Source organism: Sorex fumeus, unplaced genomic scaffold (assembly GCF_029834395.1).
Source record: "Sorex fumeus unplaced genomic scaffold, SorFum_2.1 ptg000072l, whole genome shotgun sequence".
In the NCBI taxonomy this organism is placed as follows: domain Eukaryota; kingdom Metazoa; phylum Chordata; class Mammalia; order Eulipotyphla; family Soricidae; genus Sorex; species Sorex fumeus.
In genome coordinates, this window is record NW_026606129.1 from 28,676,830 (window position 1) to 28,697,335 (window position 20,506).

Consider the following 20,506-nt stretch of genomic DNA (forward strand, 5'->3'; position numbering starts at 1 on the left):
AAATCAATTGAAATGTAAATTCTTCCAAATTACTCTGCACCAATTTCTAGGACGTTTGTTTTTTGGAGATTTTTGCTGCATTGTGTGGGGGATGAGGTAGTGCTGGGGATGGAACCTTGCCATCCTGCATGCAAAGTATGCACTCAATCTTTTTGAGCTTCCTATCCAGCCTCTAGACCAATCTTTAATTGCAGGTCTTGAGTAACTACAGTTTCGCTTGAATATCATAAGATATGAAACTATTATAAGAATTTATCATATTTATATTATATTTATATTATTTATAACAGGACTTTGATCTGTTGTTTGTCTTATCAGCTTCTTCCCACTTTCCAAGTTGAAAGTCAGATTTTCAGAGAAGTTGATGATAATAAGAGGCTTCAATCAATCTCTTTTTAGCCATTACAATTAGGGAATAATTCTAGTAATAAATGTGCTATGAACTTCCTGTTTGATTTTTTTCCCCACCAGAATTTTTTTTTAATATTTCAGCTATATTGAAAATACCATCTTTAGACTTGACACATGGTGGCACTATTCTTAAATGTAACAGAATAAAGAAATAATTCACTGAATTTTTTTTTTTCCAAAATTAGTTTGGCTATTTAAAAAAAATAAAGAGGGCTAGAGTGATAGCACAGTGGGTAGGGCGTTTGCCCTTGCATGTGGCCGATCTGGGTTTGATTCCTAGCATCCCAGATGGTCCCTCGAGCACCACCAGGCATAATTTCTGAGTGCAGAGCCAGGACTAACCCCTGTGCATCACTGGATGTGACCCAAAAAGCAAAAAAGTAAATAAAATAAAATAAAAAATAAACATTTTCTCAATATCTGTCATATCTCCTTTGCCACTGCTTTAATCCTGGGCCTGGGTATCTTTGTTCCACTTCAACTCAGCTGTGTTCACTTCACATTCCTCAAAGCTACCCTGTACACAGCTCAAAGTGATTCTTTCTCCAGCGCTGCTGCCTGATGAAACACTTTAAAAAAGCAGGAATCAGGTAGGTATCAATGTACACAGTGTCATTGTACAAAGACAAAAGAAGAGGCACCAATGAAAAGAATGAGTTTGCCACGACCTTCCTAGAGAAATTTATGGTCAACAAACTATAGTAAGTCGGAATTAGAACAGGTTTTTTGTTTTTTTTTCTTTTTAGGATGCTATATTTTAAGATGCTGTATTTTTCTCCTTATAGAATAGTCAGTTCTGAGCTAATACTGACTTTTTCCAGGCACTTAGAAATGAATATCTTTGTTCTTGTCAGACACTGGGTATGAGATTTCCTCTATCTGCAATATTGCTCAAGGGGTGTGGAGGGGGCACACCTGTGTTGCTTAGGTCTTACTCAGGAGTCTATGCTCAAGGGTCACTCCTGGTGGTGCTCAGGGGTGGTATACAGTGCTGGGTATCAAAGCCGAATAGCTGTGACTATCTGTCCCAGAATCTGCAACACTTTCTAAAAAATAAGAACTTGACTTCTTGTTGAAAATAAGGATATGCAAAAATAAGGAAGGTAATATCACAATGAATCTACATCCTTAAAATTCTTTCTAAAAGAGAGAGAGAGAGAGAGAGAGAGAGAAAGTGCTTGCCATAGTGGGAGGGGGTGGAGGGCAGGAGGAAAACAGGGACCACTGGTGGAGGGAAAAGTACACATGGGATGGGTGTTGGAACATTATAAGACTGAAATTCAACCATGAACAACTTTGTAAATCAGTGATTCAATATAAATAATTTTTTAAAAAGATTATCCTAAAAAAACTTTAAAAATGGTATAGATTATTTTATATCTAACTGTTTCAATTTCCTTCTGCAGTAAGTCACTTATATAATTATTGCAGGTAACAGTGCAATGTTCATATGTACCCCATTTTCTTTTCTGATTTTTGTCTTGGGGGAAAATCCAGTGATACTTAGGGATTGCTTACTCCTGGCTGTGGATTGGGGGAACTATATAGTGCCTGCTGTTGAACTTGGCTCTCCCTGTGCAAGGCAGCAGCTGTACTCTTGCTCAGAGGCTCCCTCAACCGATTTTCTTTTTTTTTTTTTTTAAAGAGCACCAAGGGCCAAGGCTCAATCTGGCTCAAGGCAAAGAGCAACTGCGAGAGGCCTCCTTTTATTCTATTTTTTATTAGTTACAACCTAATGACTTCATCACAGAGAAAGACTCACCAATGAGAGTATAAACAGTTAAAGGATGAGCATTCGTCAAAAGAACATCAGGGTATACATTGTTTTGTCAAATGTATGTTGTCAAAGTTATGCTGTTATGATTAAAAACGTCAGAAGAAGATATGGAACTGGACACATAGGCTTTACAGTTTATGTCTCCCACATTTTTGTGCTTGTCAACCAATTTTCTTAAGTTGGACATTCCAGTTCTAATTCACCACTAAAAATAACTTCAGACACTGGAAAGTAATTCAGCGGGCAGAGCCACGTGCATATATGCTTTACATGCAGGATGCCTGATTTCCCCCAGGTACTGCAAGCATGGTCCCCTATGTGGTGTCCCTTTTGAGAGCATAATTACGAAAAAACAAACAAACAAACCACAAAACACCCCAAATCTGATGAGCTAAAAGGCTATCACGTCGCATCAGCAGCAATTTTTGGTGAGCTAACAGAGAACTGTTCCTAGCACTGCATTTCCCAAAGCCTCACCCCTGACACACACACACACACACACACACACACACACACGCACACACACACACACACGCACACACACACAGAGTTTATGGAGATATTTGGTGCTCCGCATTTCCCAAAGTCTCATGCCTACACACACACACACACACTCTGAGTTTACGGAGAACTGTAAGTCTCATGGCATTTTCCTAAGCCTCACCACACACACACATACATACACACACACACACACACTCTGAGTTTACGGAGAACTGTCTCATGGCATTTCCCAAAGCCTCCCCCCTACGCACACACACCCTCTTACACACACACACTCCTTACACACAGAGTTTAAGGAGAACTGTAAATCTCATGGAATTTCCCTAAACCTCATCCGTTTTACACACACACACACACACACACACACTGAGTTTACGGAGAGCTGTATGTTGCACGGCATTTCCCAAAGCTTCACCCCTTACACACACACACCCTCTTACACACACACAATTCTTACACACACAGTTTAAGGAGAACTGTAAATCTCATGGCATTTCCTTAAACCTCATCCGTTACACACACACACACACATACACACTGAGTTTACGGAGTATGTTGAGTATGTTGCACGGCATTTCCCAAAGCCTCACCCCTTACACACACACACACACACACACACACACACACACACACGCTCTCACACACACACCCCTCCCAGTGACCTCAGCCAAGGTGACAAGGGGACGGGGCCCGGGCCGCGCGCATGTGCAGACGTGAGTGCGCCTGCGCCTGCGCACGCGACAGTCGTGCTCGTGGACCGCGGCCGCGCGGCCGGCGTGAGGCCCCGGACAGGTATGGCCGGCCAGCCCCGCTCCCTCTGCTCCTCCTTGGGAAACTCCGGTCGGAATGTGATCCGGGGTACGGAGGCCCTTTCCCCTCTTCTCGGGGTCCTTCCGGTGTGCGGCGGCGCCCTAGGGGCGGGGCACGCAGTGGCCACGCCCCGCGCCCCTGCCCGGCGGCCTCTCTGGTCCGCGACTGGGAGGACGAGTGTCCCCGACTGGGCTCCCGCTGCTGGCGGCGCTGGGAGCGGGGAAGGGAGCCGTCCTCCCCCTGCCTTGAAAGTCTCTTATTTACCACGGGCCTCCCTAGGTCCAGGGAAGGTTTCCGGTAAGGTTGGTTACTTTCCTGCGTGGAGGATGAATTACATTCTCCTGCCCCAGCCGCGAACATAGGCTGCTAGCCCTAGAAATGCAGTCTAGAAAAAGGCCTGTTTAATGCTGGGGGGGAAAAGACGAAAAGGCCGTTACTAGCAATAATTAACAGACACCGGAAGGCCTTTTTTTCCCCCTTTTGTATAAATTTTGATGAGTCATCAGTTCAGCCTTTCGTATGCTCACACTATCCGAAGTCTGAAGAAGTTACATACACACAGATGGTTTGGGGGCCTGAGTGATACTACAGCTGGTAAAGAGTCTGCCTTGACTGCAACCCACCCGGGTTTTATCCCTGGCACCTCATATGGTTGTGTCGTACCCCACCTCCCCCCACTCCCCTGCACCCTTAGAAGTGTCCAGGTGTGGCCCCCAAACAAATTTTGATGATATGTGCGCAGTGTGTGCAGTAAAATGATGTTAACACTTTCTCTGCTTGTTAACAGCTCATATCAAGTGCCTAAATGATCCTTGAATATTGTTTTCTTAGGTCTTTCATTTAAACTACAATGAGAGCTATCTGGGTCTGTTGTGTATTACAGGAATGTGTTTTTGAACATCTGAATTTCAACCATGTCAGGCTGCTTGCAGAATTTTCTCAAGGTGGCAAACCCTCATCTCCAGTATTCAAGATTATGGCAGCTGTTAGTCAATAAAAGGTTTCTTGGAACCGTGCCAACATCCAGATCCCGCAGACGGGTTGTCATTACAGGTATTGGCTTAGTAACTCCTCTTGGTGTTGGAACTCAACTGGTATGGGATCGTCTTCTCCAGGGAGAAAGTGGAATTGTTTCACTGATTGGTGAAGAATACAAGAATATCCCTTGTAGTGTTGCTGCTTTTGTGCCAAGAGGTAGCGGTGAAGGTCAGTTCAATGAGATAAACTTTGTGTCCAAGTCAGACATCAAGGTCATGTCTTCTCCCACCATTATGGCCATAGGGGCCGCAGAGTTGGCCATGAAGGACTCCAACTGGTATCCTCAATCGGAAGCAGATCAAGCGGCTACTGGTGTTGCGATTGGCATGGGAATGGTTCCTCTTGAAGTGGTTTCCGAAACTGCCTTGATGTTTCAGACAAAAGGTTACAATAAGATCAGCCCCTTCTTCGTCCCTAAAATTCTCATCAATATGGCAGCAGGCCAAGTCAGCATCCGATACAAACTCAGGGGCCCCAATCACGCAGTATCCACAGCCTGCACCACCGGCGCTCATGCTGTGGGCGATTCATTTAGATTTATAGCCCAAGGTGATGCTGATGTGATGGTGGCTGGAGGCACAGACTCCTGCATTAGTCCCTTATCTCTTGCGGGGTTTGCTAGAGCCCGGGCGCTAAGCACAAACTCGGATCCTAAGTTGGCGTGCAGACCCTTTCACCCCAAAAGAGATGGTTTCGTCATGGGAGAAGGCGCAGCTGTGCTGGTGCTGGAAGAGTATGAACATGCAGTTCAAAGAGGGGCTCGGATCTATGCGGAAGTTTTGGGTTATGGACTTTCAGGAGATGCTGGTCACATAACCGCCCCTGATCCTGAAGGAGAAGGTGCCTTAAGGTAAAGACTACTTGTTTCCTTCAAGTAACAACATTATTGGAGTCTCAGATCAGGCAATATCATCATATCTGACCTTGTTGAGTAGAATTTCTTTTCCATTTTAGTCAGTATTTTTTCCCCTCTAAATTGTCTTATTATTGGTTTACAGTCTTATGGTATCTAAGGGTTCAGCTTCATCCTTTTCTATGTGTATAATTCTCAACATGCCCATCTGCAGAAGGACACATTTATTCCTCCCACCTTTTATCTTTTCTCTTGTAACCATGACAGTTTTCATGAGCTTGAGAGTTCATATGTATAAAACATCTTTATCCAGCCATCTTCTTGATGGCATCTTCTCTTCTCATGCTTAGTTACGTTGTTCTATTTATCAAGACTCTGAAGGGCCTTGTAGAATTCACTGATAATGACGAGTGTCTTAGAACATCTCCCCTGTTGTTTATGCATAGTTACAGTAGACACATTTTTTAATTTTTGAGGAAAATGTAAAGGTTCACATTTAACTGTGAAAGAAACATCAAAGCATAGATTTAAAATCTTTACACACACACACACACACTCACACACACACACACACACACCAAAAAGAAAAAAAAAAACACCAAAAATAAACAGCAACAAAAAAATCTCCCTTTAAGGGCTGGGGAGATAGTTCAAAGAGCTGGAGTGCGTGCTTTGTAAAGTGCAGGAGTCCTGAAATTGATCCCTGTCACCTTCTGGTCCTCTGAACACCTTTGCTCCCAGCACTGAGTCAGAAGTAACCCCCGAACATTGCCAGAGGTGGTGTAGTTCAAAACACAAAAAGACTAAAAAGAAACAAAATTTTTTTGAGTTCCTAGAAGAAATATTCTTGGCTGTATCAATATGATTTTTTCCCTGCATGGGCTGGAGCGATAGCTCAGCGGTAGGGCGTTTGCCTTCATGCAGCCAGCCCAGCCGAGCCGGGTTTGATTCCTCTGCCCCTCTCGGAGAGCCCGGCAAGCTACTGAGAGTTTCTTGCCTGCACGGTAAAGCTCCCCGTGACGTATTTGATATGCCAAACACAGTAACAAGTCTCAAAATGGAGACGTTATTGGGCCCGCTTGAGCAAATCGATGAACAACAGGAGGACAGTGACAATGATGGTAGAAGATCAGTTTTTTTTTTCTTTTTATTTTTGGGTCACACCTGGCATTGCACAGGGGCCACTCCTGGTTCTGCACTCAGGAGTCACTCCTAGCGGTGCTCAGGGGACCATATGGGATGCTGGGAATCGAACCCGGGTCAGCCACATGCAAGGCAAATGCCCTACCCACTGTGCTATCTCTCCAGCCCCGAAGATCAGTTCAAATCAATGAAAATACTTATAATAGGGATTATAAAACCTCTAGACTGTGTACTTATTTCATGGTGATAACTAATTCTTTGGTACCAGGGGTGACATTCTCTCATGCAGATAGCATTTTAGTTCATCTAGTAATCAAAGATGTAGTTTTGATCTTAGAGCAAAGGAGTCTTTCTCATAGAGCGTATTTGGCCAATTCTTTCATATAGATAATGAACCTCCATTAAAATGAAACTTCTCTTAAACAAGTTTTCTTATTTTATTAGGTGTATGGCTGCTGCTGTAAAAGATGCGGGTGTGCACCCTGAAGAGATAACCTATGTCAACGCACACGCTACTTCCACCCCGTTGGGCGATGCTGCTGAAAACAAAGCCATCAAGCATCTTTTCAAGGACCACGCACGCGCCCTCGCAGTTTCCTCAACCAAGGGAGCCACAGGACATCTGCTGGGAGCTGCAGGGGCGGCGGAGGCAGCGTTCACTGCACTGGCTTGTTTTTATCAAAAACTGCCACCTACCCTAAACCTGGATTGTACAGAACCAGAATTTGATCTCAATTATATTCCACTAAAGTCACAGGATTGGAAAGCTGAAAAAAGATGTATTGGACTCACCAATTCCTTTGGTTTTGGTGGTACTAATGCAACACTTTGTATTGCTGGCATGTAGGACAAAGCATTTGTGATTAAACATTTTTTTTTTAAATGTTAGTATGAATTTAAATGCTTCTGTGTTAGTAGTCAAATACCTTTTTTGGTTTGTGTTTTGGGGACACACTTAGCCATATGGCTGTACTCAGAAGTATGGTGCTACTTGGAGGACTGTGCACTGCTGGGACTGAAGCATGTGCTCAGCTTCAGAGATTTAAAAAGTCTCTCCTTGGTCCAGTTCCTTTCTTACTTGTCAGGCTCTCTCAGCTTTTGCACTCTTGATAATTTGGGCCAGAGTAATATTTTGTGGTGAGAAGAGGATCTGTTTTAATTGTGGTAGGATGCTAACCCTAAGCTCTACTCACTGTGTTCCAGAAGCATCCTCCTCCTCAGTTCTGTCAAATGAAAAATGTCTCTTGACCATGCTTCTTAGGGCACAGACTAAACCCTATATGAGAACCACTAGTAACTACTTTCCTAATACTCTAGATCAGGTAACTGTGACATTTCACTTACACTTACTTATTTTATAAGCATTTGGTGTGGAGCTTCTCAGTCTTGAGTAAGGTTCCTGAAGTGTACAATTGCCAGCACAGTAGACCCATGTTGTATATTGTAAAGGAATGCAAATTTTACTGGACGTTTGCATTATTCTTAATTTAATTTTATTTTTGGACATAATGGCTACTCTCAGGGCTTACTCCTGGCTCCACACTGAGGTATCGTCACTGGCAGTGCTCAGAGAATCATATGGGGTCCTGACTATTGAATACATGTCAGCCACATGCAAGGCCAGTGCCCTACCTGCTGTATTAGCACTCTGGCTGAAGTTTGCATTATTGATTAGCTTTCTCTGAATACAGAAGTCAGATACCAATGGCTTATTTATTCCGTACTTTGCTAGCTTTCTTTTCTTTGTATTCTCCATACTGTGATTTGGGAAATTAGTGAAATTAACCTTAACTCTGAAGCCTTCAGATTTTTTGAGAGAAGGAGGTAAAATGGGCTTGGTATTTATTTTTGGCCACACCCAGTGATATTTTGGACCTCTCCCCTGAGTGGTGCTGAAGGTCATTCCTAGCAATACTTGGGAACCGGCTGGTGCTGAGAATCAGAGGCGCCCTGCACGCAGAGCAAGTGTCTCCTGCCATTTGCATCATCTTCCTGGCCTGCCTTGGTATTTCTCAGTCTTTTTGCTTTGGAAAATGGAGTAAAGGGATTGTTGACTTAACTACATTGCCTTTACCTACTTCTAACTTGCAGCTGGGGGAGAGTTTCTGTGTTTGCTTCCAACATGTTGCAAGAAATGTTGATCGTTCTCTACTTTTCTGCCACAGGGAAAAGCTAAGAGATCTTATTTATTCCTTTGTGGAAAGAGGTGCTGAGTTCCCTAGAGGCAGTATTCAATGAAGGTCAGGAGTTGGTAATTAAATTTGATTACTCAGGGATATCTAGGGTGTTGTATATTTCTTTCTACGGTTTCCTGAGAACTAGAGCTTCAGTATTAGGCTCCAGATTGGCCTGCTCAGGAACAACCCCCTTTATACCCCTTTATAAATGTTTTTCCTATTTATCCCCCTTTTGTCTCCCACAAATTACTATTCAGCTTATAACATTTTGCTATTTCACTATTAAAGAATACATGTTGCACAAGTATCTATTATATACACATATATAATATGGTTGCAGATGTATGTTTATTTGGGATACTAAAAAATGGCAACAAGTTTGAGAATTAGTTCCTGTAAGGCCAAGAGTATATGACTTTATGATAGTTTTGGACCTAAGTATTCTCTTCTTCCATGGGGATATGAGGAAGCTTTATATTTAAGGGAAAAAGTGAGATCTTGAGATAATAGTTCATCTCTTTCTCTTTTTTTTAAAGAAGCCAATTTATTTTATTTTTTTATTTTTTGGGTCATACCCAGCAATGCTCAGGGGTTACTCCTGGCTTTGCACTCAGGAATTACTCCTGACGGTGCTTGGGGGACCGACCATATGGGATGCCAGGGATTGAACCCGGGTCAGCCTCTTGCAAGACAAACACCCTATCCGCTGTGCTATTGTCTCAGCCCCAATAGTTCATCTCTTAAGACAGGCTTTTCTATATAGGAAATTTATTGGAGGAAACATCTGTGAAGGAAATAGTGAAGGTACCAAGTGTCTTCAGACTGTTGAGTCTAACATCTGTGAGGAGAGGAAAACAAGACTGAGAGGTGGGATTCTCATTCTGAGAAACTTCTAGAAGTTTGGCCAAGAAGTGTGGGCCAAACTGCTGTGGCAGTTGATCTGTGGTAAGAGGAGTCCCATGAGGGAATTAACTTGCATTAGTTTCTGCACAGTTCTGGGTTCTTGCCTGGGAGATGCCTGTACTTCATAACTGAAACTGCATTTTCATAACCTCAAAAACTCACCGTTGCTTCACAGATGTAATTGTTCAAACAGGGGGAACTATTTTATTGTTTTTGTGGGCCTCTTTTTTGAGAGAAAATAGAGAAGAGCAAGTTTTTTTTAATTATTAAAAATTTTTTTAATTGAATCACAGTGAGACACACAATTGCAAAGTTGTTCATGATTGGATTTCAGTCTTATAACGTTCCAACCCCCATCCCTTCACCAGTGTACATTTCCCACCACCAATGTTTCCAGTTTCTCTCCCGCCCCTTCTGTCCTCCCCTCCCACCCCCCCAACACACACACACAACCTCTACCTAAAGGCACTATAGCAGGGACTTTTTTCTCTCTTTCTCTAGAAGAGGATGTTCTTGGGTTCAGGTTCACACTGTGCTCTTCCTAATTCACTCTTCACCCTAGACCCACCTCATCAACAACTTTTGGAGGTGGCCTTGGTTTCTTCCCTGGTGGTGTGACCTAAACCTTCCATCCTGAGAAGCTGAATCCCGGGCAATGCAGCAGCAATTGTTTCTGGTGACTCAAAAGCACTGAAATCAGGAGGGAACCGGGAGTGCCTGCAGATTCCAAGAAGACCAGCTCGGTCCAAAACTGACTGTTCCTGTTTCCAGTTTTCTCAGGAGCATTTCCACACCCACCTAACTGATCTGCCACAAAACAAAGGAACTACCCACAGTTTACATTTTTTCCCACTAACAAAATAAGAAACCTTTTCTCTAAAGTGAGTATTTATGCAATCTGGCTCTGCCCTCACTAATTGCACACTTGCATACATATGAGCATAGAAAAATACAAGCTAAAACAACCATACCGGGAACAAATTAAAGACTTGTCATCCAAGTGCCTAGGTCCAGTGCACCAAAGGAAAGAAGTACTTAGCTGTAAGTCTACACACACTTAAAAGGCATTCAAGCATTTGTTATAAATCGTGCAAATTCCGTGATCTCTTTTGGAATATTCCCCATTTTCCCTTTCCCTCTTTTATGACGGAATTGCCTTACGCCTCATGCATTTTACCATAAAGTTGTCTGCCATTTAACTGTGGACACGGTCATCCTAGTGCTTGTTGGAAGGCAGAACTCCTGCTGATAAGGGTAAAGTACTACCACCAGCACGTGGGCTCCGGTCACAGGATTCCCTAGTAGTAGTTCCGGTGTGTTGTCCAGTGAGACACTTGCTGTGTGCCTGGCCTGAGTGTGGGTACACTTTAGAAACCCGGAGCCCCTGAGCTGTAACGATGAAAAACACAACATTGCGATGGGATCCCTGGGAATCATGGTGAGTGGGGGGGGGGGGCCCTTGTCCTCCACCCTAGACCCCTGCTGGATTTCTGGACCCGCGTGTTCAGGAACTTAGGCTCATCTTACATCTTTGACGTTTGCACATCCTGCAGCTCAGATGCTCAGTTGTGCGCTAGCGAGCTCCTCTAGCGTTCTTGAGGCTGGCTGCTTCTGGATGGAAGTGATAGGCGATTCAGCCCACGGATCAGATGCCATTGGCCTATCTCCTTTGCTGTGCATAGATACTGCCCCCTCCATCCACCTTCCCCTTGCTCATATCCTGTGACTCAGGTATATCTCTCAGACTGTGTTTGTGACCGAGGCTCTGAGTGCAGGAAACGTAAATCTGTACCAGAAATACCCATACTAGGGAGGATGGCCACAGGCATTTCTTTTTTGAGCTAGGTTGGATTTTCAGAGGCAGGGGTAGCTGAACTAAATGGGGTGAATGGAGGCAGAGTGGTTAGATCTCCCAGTAGCTATATTCATATTTGCGTGTGTCCGTGTTGTTGAGGCCTATGTAGCCTCCATTGCTGCCTTTTTCATGCAAATTCCCACTGTTTTTTTTTTTGTATTTGGATCTACATCTCTTCTCCAGATATCTTTATCACTGACCTTCTAGTCATTTCTTCTACAGATCCCTGATTAATGCCCTGAAAATTGGGCCCTGTCTAGAAATCTTTATATACTCTCAGTTACTGAGCTGTTCCTATAGAGTGGATGGCTTGATGCACTGTCCGTTGGGAAGATTTCCACTTCCTTCTATCTTTCACATTCACCCCTGAATGTGGAGTTTATGCAGGTGCTATCCATTTTCAACTTGAACTACCACAGGAAACATTCAGGAAATGAAACCAATACACTCTGTCAGAGTTCCCCCTACCCACAACAAATTCTTGCATTTCACTTCATCTTTTATGTTCTCCCTCCCCTTCCCCAGTATAAACACCATCACAGTGGGATTGGTGCTGCTTACTTCACTGCTATAGTTCCTGGTGCCTAATCTAGAACCTGGCACAAAATAGGTTCTCAATAACCATCTGTTGTATGTACAAAGAAGTGACTCAAAAAATTGCTTTGACCAATCACTTGGTTGGCTAGATCAGAAAACTGGTTAAGAACCTCTTTTTTTTTGCTTTTTCCTTTTTGGGTCACACCCAGTGTTGCACAGGGGTTACTCCTGGCTCTGCTCTCAGGAATTACTCCTGGCGGTGCTTGGGGGACCATATGGGATGCTGGGAATCGAACCTGGGTCGGCCGCATGAAAGGCAAACACCCTACCTTCTGTGCTAACAAACATTCTTAGTTGCTCCTTTCTCTTCTTTTCCCATCTCCAGTGAGTGCTTCAGTGAGTATTACTGTAGTCTTGAAAACACCCTGAAGAATCACTGCTGTTTGCCTCTACAATAATATGCTCCCAGAATAATAATTATTATTATAATCCTGGAATAATTATTGCTCCTGGAATTGGTACAGAGTTAACTTCTTGGTCATTCTGCTTTTACTCTTTAATGCTTCCCTATTACCTTCTATTCCTGTAATATCTGTTAAAGAATCTTTTTTTTTCAATGTAGGAGTACGCTGTTTATTCAGCCACTGATTAAACTGATTGAATTGGGCATGAACTCCACCTTACTTTTTAAAAAATTTTTTATAATTTTATTTATTGAATCACCATGAGAGCAGTTATAAAACTTTCAGGTATAAGTCTCGGTCATACAATGAAACACCCGTACCTTCACCAGTGCCTATTCTCCACCCCCCAAAAACCCAGTATGCCCCCATCCCACACCCTCCCCCTACCTGTGAGACAGATGATTTCCACATTACTCTCTCTACTTTGATTACATTCAATATCTTGACACCAGACCCACCATTATTATTTGGGATTTTACCCCAACACTCAGATCTGCCGAAAAGGCAACAGTAGACAATTTGTTTTCTATTGTTGGTTATGAATAACATATAATGTCACGTGGCTGCAATAGTGGCTGCGTGATTTTGAAATTCTGAAATTTTAACAATTAAATCTGGAGGGATTTTTGCCAAAAGCCACTGGGTTCCAAGATTTGTTTCTGAGTCTCTGGTATCATGGCCGTTAAGCAGCTTGATCAGGAGCCAAAGAGGCCGATCGTGGGCTGTGACTCGGGGGTCTCGTTGGGGTGGGGAGGAAAGGGCCGGTTCCACCCCCATCCTGTGAGGCCCCACGTGTCTCATCACTGCGGGCCCAAACCTGACTGTACAATAACCTCTGGAGGATGATGGCCACCGGGCTGTCAGGCGGAGCAGGCCAAGGGATGAAACCTATCCCCATCTGAGGTGGCCTGGTGCTGGTAACCTACTGCACGGACCGGACACATTTCTGCCAAAAGCCATTTGGTTTCGAGCTTTGTTTCTAAGTGTCTGGGATCATGGCCATTAAGCAGTTTTATCAGGAACCAGAGAGGCAATGCCTCCAATTATATAATTGAACTGGAAGTGGTTGTGGGTGTGTCTCCCACATACCTAACTTTTGGCCGCTTACTGTATTGGTAAACTGCTCCAAGTTTTTGGGGTCTGGCTAAAGGCACAGTAGCAATTTTTGGGTATCTGGAAGTCTGAAGGCGCCATCAGGCTGCTGATGCACTTGCCTTACAGGTACAGATTGACCTGCTGGCTGCACCATACCACCGGAAAGAATCTTTTTTTTTTTTTTAATGTAGGAGTACTGCTATTTATTCAGCCACTGATTAGCTTATTGAATTGTGCATGATCTCCACCTTACTTTTTTTAATTTTTTATAATTTTATTTATTGAATCACTGTGAGAGCAGTTACAAAGCTTTTGGGTTTAAGTCTCGATCATACAATGAAACACCCATACCTGCACCCGTGCTCATTCTCCACCCCCAAAACCTCAGTATACCCCCATCCCACACCCTCCCCCTACCTGTGGGGCAGATGGAGAGAATCTTTTTACGGTAGAAATCAGATCATTTCATTTTCCTGCTGAAAAGCTTCCAGAGCCTTTTCTCTTGACACAGGATGAAATTCTAACATTTTGCCAAGCTCTCTGAATCCCTGCTTTATCCGATCCTGAGCTCTAGCCAATCACCTCAGGCCACTTATATTCAGTCCCTTTAAAACGTGTGTGTGTGTGTGTGTGTGTGTGTGTGTGTGTGTGTGTTCTCTTCTTCAATTATATCTTAGCTCCTTTCTGCCTTTATCCTGGCTCCTCTCCTGCCTGTCCTGAGATTTTTTTTTAAAGTTATGTACAAATTGGTTTTCTTTTATTATTCGGGTTTCAACACAAAGAACTCTCCTTATATGTACTTTTCTATAGCCACCAGTCCAGAGAGCCTCTCTCTTTCTTCCCAAGCCTCCTCTTCTTTCCAGAGCCCTGTTTTGCTTCTCTACGTGTCTTTTATTTTTGTTTCCAGATGTGCTCAAGGATCACTCTGGCAGGGCTCAAGGGACCATATGGGGTGCTAGGGAGCAAATCTGGGTTGGCCACATGCAATGCAAGTGCTGTTCTCTCTCTCTGGACCTCTTTACATATTTTTTAAATCACTATCAGAAATTGTGCTAATTTTTTCTGGAGTATATATTATCTTTTTTTATTATAAAATTTCACAGGAAGATGAATATTATTGCTTTTAAGAACAAAAATCAGTATTCTCAGAAATCAGCAAAGGGTGGGACTCACACATGCTTCTACATACAAATATAGTCACCAACACAGAAAAGTTTTAGTTTCAATAGTGACTGAAATATCTCTGCTCCAAAGAATCAAAGAGAAGAGCAGTTTATCTGCTGTCTTAGCTAGTACAGCTGTTGATACTGCCAAGGGTATTGGGGCTGACCTCAGCCATAATTAGTAGGGATGTAATTCTTTTTCTAGGTTCTTGAGAATCAACTGATCTTTGGGACCTAAAAGGAAGAGGCGTGATTTTCTTTGTAGTTTTGTTGGAATTGCTGAGCACAAGCATTGTAACTTGAATTATAGATAAAGTATGTAGTTTTGAACAAAAGTGCCTTTAACTTTAGGTTTAGCCAATTCCCTCCCACCCTAATGGGCCAAACAATGTATTTTTGTTTTTGGCTTTGTGGACCATGAAATATCTGTTGTAACTTCTTCTTTCCCCCACCTTCTGTTCACACCCAAGGGAGCCAGGGGACTGTGTAAACTGCCTGCAACACACTAGCCCTTGGAGCTCTCTCCTTACTTACAACTTCTTGACTCTGCCCTTATAGTGTAAAGACTGCCATGGACAAAGCCCAAATGAATAGTTCTAGCAGGCTTGGGGCAGGGGCCAGTGTTGGACAGGCTGGTCAATATTTAACAATTCTTTGCTCAAGAAATAACAATTTCTTTCCCTCTTCAAGGAAACATGTTCTTTCACAGAAAAAGTAGCTAATCAAACAGGCCAAAGAATATGCTCCTTGGGGAGTTAGAAGAGGTGTGAACTATAATTCATTAGCCAAATTTGCACTGCCTCCACCCCAATCCTGCCAAGTTCATTTACTGTGAATCACAGTCTAATTTAAGATTAGAAAGCTGAATTTCTTTTTTTTTGTTTCTTTGCAGAGCAATAGCTCTTTATTTATTATTATTTTTTAAATAATTTTTATTAGTGAAACACCATGAGGTACAGTTGTAGACTTACAAATTTTTGTGCTTGGATTTCAATTATATACAATGATCAAATACCCATCCCTCCACCAGTGCCCATTTTCCACCACCATAGATAATATCCCTCTCACCCCCATCCCCCCCATCCCAACCTGCCTCTGAACCAGGGCATTCCCTTTTGTTCTCTCTCTCCTTTTGGGTGTTGTGGTCTGCAAAAGAGGCATTGAGTGGCAAACATGTTCAGTCCATAGTCTACTTTCAACATGCATCTCCCCTCCTGGGAGGATGCTCCAAACACACTTTATTTGGTGCTCCCTTCTTTATCTGAGCTGCCCTTTCCCCTAGAATGCCCAGCTGGCCTCTAAGCTATGGAGTAATCCTCCTGGTGCTGATCTCAGCTATTCTTGGGCATTAATCTCATATTTTGTTACTTTATATCCCCCAGATGAATGCAATCTTTCTATGTCTATTCCTCTCTTTCTGACTCATTTCGCTTAGCATGATACTTTCCATGTTGTACCACTTGTATGTAAATTTTATGACTTCATCTTTTCTAAGAGCTACATAGTACTCCATTGTGTAGATGTACCAAAGTTTCTTTAACCAGTCATCTGTTCTTGGGCATTCAGGTTTCTTCCAGGTTCTGGCTATTGTAAAGAGTGCTGCAATGAACAAACAAGTGCAGATGTCACTTTGACTATACATTTTTGCCTCTCTGGGATATATTCCCAGGAGTGGTATTGCTGGGTCAAATGGGAGCTCAATTTCTAATTTTTTGAGAATCGTCCATACTGTTTTCCAAAAGGGCTGAACCAGTCGGCATTCCCACCAACAGTGAAGGAGGGTCCCTTTCTCCCCACATCCACGCCAGCATCGTTTGCTTTTGATCTTTTGAATGTGGGCTAGTCTCTGAGGTGTGAGATGGTATCTCATTGTGGTTTTGATATGCATCTCCCTGTTGATTAATGATGTGGAGCATTTTCTCATGTGCCTTTTTGCCATTCGGATTTCTTCTTTGAGAAAGTTTCATTTCACTGCCCCATTTTTTTTTATGGGATTGGATGTTTTCTTCCTGTGGAGTTCAACCAGTACTTTATATATCCTTGATATCAACCCCTTGTCAGATGTGTATTCGGCAAATATCCTTTCCCATTATGTAGACTGTCTTTGTATTTTGGTCACTGTTTCTTTTGAGATACAGAAGAAAGTTGAATTTCAATATTGGAATTACAGCACAAATTATAAGAAAATACTAGGTGGGGTTGGAGAGATAGTGCAGGGGTTCTGGCACTTGCTTTGATCTCACTTTGATTCCCGGACATATGTACTGTCCCTAAAGCACAGCCAGCAGTGATTCCTGAGCACAAAGTCAGAAATTAGCTCCAAGCACCACCAGATATGTTTCAATCCCAATCCTCTTAAAAACTTGCTAGTGCTTACATAATACTTTTGTTTCAAATTCTTTCCTCCTCCTCCTCCTCCTCCTCCTCCTCCTCCTCCTTTTCCTCCTCCTCCTCCTCCTCCTCCTCCTCCTCCTTTTCCTCCTCCTCCTCCTCCTCCTCCTCCTCCTCCTCCTCCTCCTCCTCCTCCTTCTCCTCTTCTTCTCTTTCTTTGGTTTTGGGGCCATACCCAGTGGTGCTCAGGGGTTACTCCTGACTCTAAATTTAGAAATTACTCCTGGCAATGCTGGGGAATTAAACCTAGGTTGGCCACATGCAAGGCAAGTGCCTTACCAGCATTCCTTTCCCCTCCCTTCCCCTCACTTTCTTTCCTTCTCCTTTCCTCTGCCCTCCCCTCTCTCCTCTCCCTTTCCCTTCCTCTTCCATTCCTGACATGGATTTATACACACCACTATTCACTGATGAACTGAGCATGGTAGCTAGATATGCAATCAACCTAGGTGTCCAAAGACAGTGAGTGGAAAATGAAGGTGTGTCATATACACATAACAGAATACTTTGCAGCTGCAAGAAACAATAGAATCATGCAATTTGCTGCAACTTGGATGGAACTGGAGGATTTCAAATTAAGTGAAATGAGTCAGAAGAAGGACAAACACTGAATGATCTCACTTAAATAACAGGACAGAAGAATACTAGGTATCAAAGGGCATGAAACCTGGTCCTTATATAATAGAAATGAGAATGACAGGGAAGGAAAGAAATTGAGGAGAGAGTAAGAATAGGCAGATATTATCTGGGTAATATAAAGTAACACCCAAGAATAGCTGAGATAAGTACCAGGAGGTTCACTCCATGGCTTGGAGGCCAGCCGCACATGCTGGGGGAGAAGGCAGCTCAGATAGAGAGGGGAGCACCAAGTAAAGGGTGTTGGGAGGATCCTCCCAGGATGAGAGATGCATGCTGAAAATAGACTATAGACCGAACATGATTGCCACTCAATGTCTCTTTTGCAAACCACAGAACCCAAAAGGAGAGAGAGAACAAAAGGGAATTCCCTGACACAGTGGTGGGGTGGAATGGGGGGGTGGGGGGTCGGGAGGGATGCTGGGAGCATTGGAGGTGGGGAATGGGCACTGGTGGAGGGATGGGTAGTAACTCAACATCAACACCGTAAACATTAACACCATTGGAACCAGGTTACCTAAAACTGAAATTTAAATGAATCAAGAACTCGAGTTAAATCCTAACAACTCCTGTCTGGGATGGGTACTCAATCATTGTACAACTGAAACCCAAACACAAAAATTTGTAAGTCTACAACTGTACCTCATGGTGTTTCACTAATAAAAATTTAAAAAAAAAGAATAGACAGACAGGAGATAACAGGGGTAGGAGGAAATGGATTTTGGATACATTGGTGGTATAGAGATGTTATGCGCCTATTATCTATCATCTATCTATCTATCTATCTATCTATCTTGACCACAGAGACAAGAGCACTAAATATGATATCCAAACTACTACACCCAAATTAAAAAATGTGCCTGTCTTGAAGGCAGGCTTGTGAGAGGGAAGCAGAAGAAGTTTGGAGACTTTGGTGGAGGGAAGTAAATTCTGGCTGTGGAATTGGTGTTGGAACATTGTATGCCTGAAACTCAGCTATGAATAACTTAGTAAATCATGGTGCTTTAATAAAATTTTTAAAGGGTTTTTATTGATTGTAATTTAGGCCATTTTATAATCTTTTTGGATTATATTAATAAGAAAGAAGAGAAAAATTTCTATTTAAAAATAAATATAGGTGGCTTGGGAATGAAGACTAATAATTCACTTGAAGAGCTATGCTTTTCTGAGTGAAATGGTGAGAAGATGAGAGACTTATAGTCAAAACCTAAGTTTATTATCTCATTTATTTATTTACATATGTTTAGTTCTGGGTTTGAATCACTGTCACTGGGCTCAGCTTTCTCATCTGCAAATGGAATTAATATAACAATGCTTTTGAACTTCAAATAAGATGGATCAATATACTAAGTATAATCCTCTGTATAGAGAATGGCTATTGTACTAAGATATGAGTGTGGTCCTTTCCATATTAATGAACTTTCCAGGAGCTTGGATGCCACATCCAGAAAATTGGATTGGTTTTATATCTTATTATTCATGTCATAAATCTACCTAAATTTGCAACTGCTACTATTACTTTGTTACTTATTTGTTTTACCATATATTCATACATAATCTATATTTATCTGTTATTAAATGGAGAAAAGCTTTTTAAAAATATAAAGCATCACATTCAGACTTTAGGAATGTTTCCTAAAGCAAACAGTATAAAACACAGAAATGTTAACTAGGAAATTACTCCAAAGATCCAGGGGATGGAAATCTGCCTACTCTGTCCTAGCTGTAGGCTGGGATGAGATGACCTTGGAGCCCCCTGTTTTGCTTTTTGATGTTTATTTAAAGATTATGCTAATACAGTTGATCTAAAATCCTTTGTACATGATGACGGTTGAGGACACTGGCTCAGGACCTGAATATATGCCTGCCTGGTTAACATTGTATGCTTGAGATCAATCAGATTCAAATGCTCATGTTTTATACATGATCTTTGGATCATTTTTACCTTCAGTTTTTTTTTTAAGTTGTAATTTAATGCAAGAGGGAGATTGATAAAAAATGCATTCATATAAAGAAGGATTTCGATTATTTTAATAGCTAAACTAAGCTTAGTTATTATATTGAGGTTCAGCAAGATGAACGAATAATAATATAGAATGCAGAGATCCAGCAGGTAATCCCTCCAGACAAGACACTACTAGGGTAGCATACTAACTAGGAAAGAGTCATTGTTAACTGAGAACAGAGAATTCTCCAAATGCATATCTTGTATCCAGTAATTAACTGGTATAATAGTTTTTAAAAAATGGGCTTTGGAGCCAGCTTTCTTGGATTCAGATACTGGTTCTGAATCCTTTTGTGAATTCTGGAATGATAACAATTTATTTACTCTCTTTGTATTTCTGGTTCTTCTTCTGTAAAATGAGGATGACAGTGTTACCTACTTTTTAGGCTTATTTTGAAGATTCAGTGAGTTGATACATGGAAAATGATTAGTATAGTCCCCAGAATATATTCATGTGTATTTAATTATAGTGATTCTTTCCAAGAAAATCTTAAGTATGATTGTTTTAAATTTTGTTTACTTGTTTTTGTTTTTATTACTTTTGCCTATTTGTTGTGGGGCCATGTCCAGTAGTGCTCAGGACTTACTCTTGGCTCTGTGTTCAGGAGGTGCTGAGCACTCCTGGAGATGCTCATGGGGGTCATTTGTAGTGCTAGAGACTGAAGCCTGGTCAGCCATATCCAAGGTAAGCATCTTACTTGCTTAACTATCTTTACGCCCCCTGCTTTATTTTTTTATGATAGGAAA

The 20,506-nt window shown here is 42.2% G+C and overlaps 1 protein-coding gene across 2 annotated transcripts; it reads left to right on the forward strand.

Annotated features, from left to right (window-relative positions):
* Positions 1-3,420: 3,420 nt before the first annotated feature.
* Positions 3,421-7,424, forward strand: OXSM (3-oxoacyl-ACP synthase, mitochondrial). Of its 2 annotated transcripts, none has more exons than XM_056129376.1 (3): positions 3,421-3,484; positions 4,386-5,390; positions 6,981-7,424. In XM_056129376.1, exons 2-3 carry the CDS (start codon positions 4,417-4,419, stop codon positions 7,381-7,383), a joined length of 1,377 nt encoding a protein of 458 aa, XP_055985351.1. In that variant the 5' UTR covers positions 3,421-3,484; positions 4,386-4,416; the 3' UTR covers positions 7,384-7,424. The 2 variants fall into 2 exon arrangements, with proteins under 2 accessions (XP_055985351.1, XP_055985350.1); XM_056129375.1 differs by lacking the exon at positions 3,421-3,484 and adding an exon at positions 3,679-3,799.
* The last annotated feature ends 13,082 nt before the right edge of the window (positions 7,425-20,506 follow it).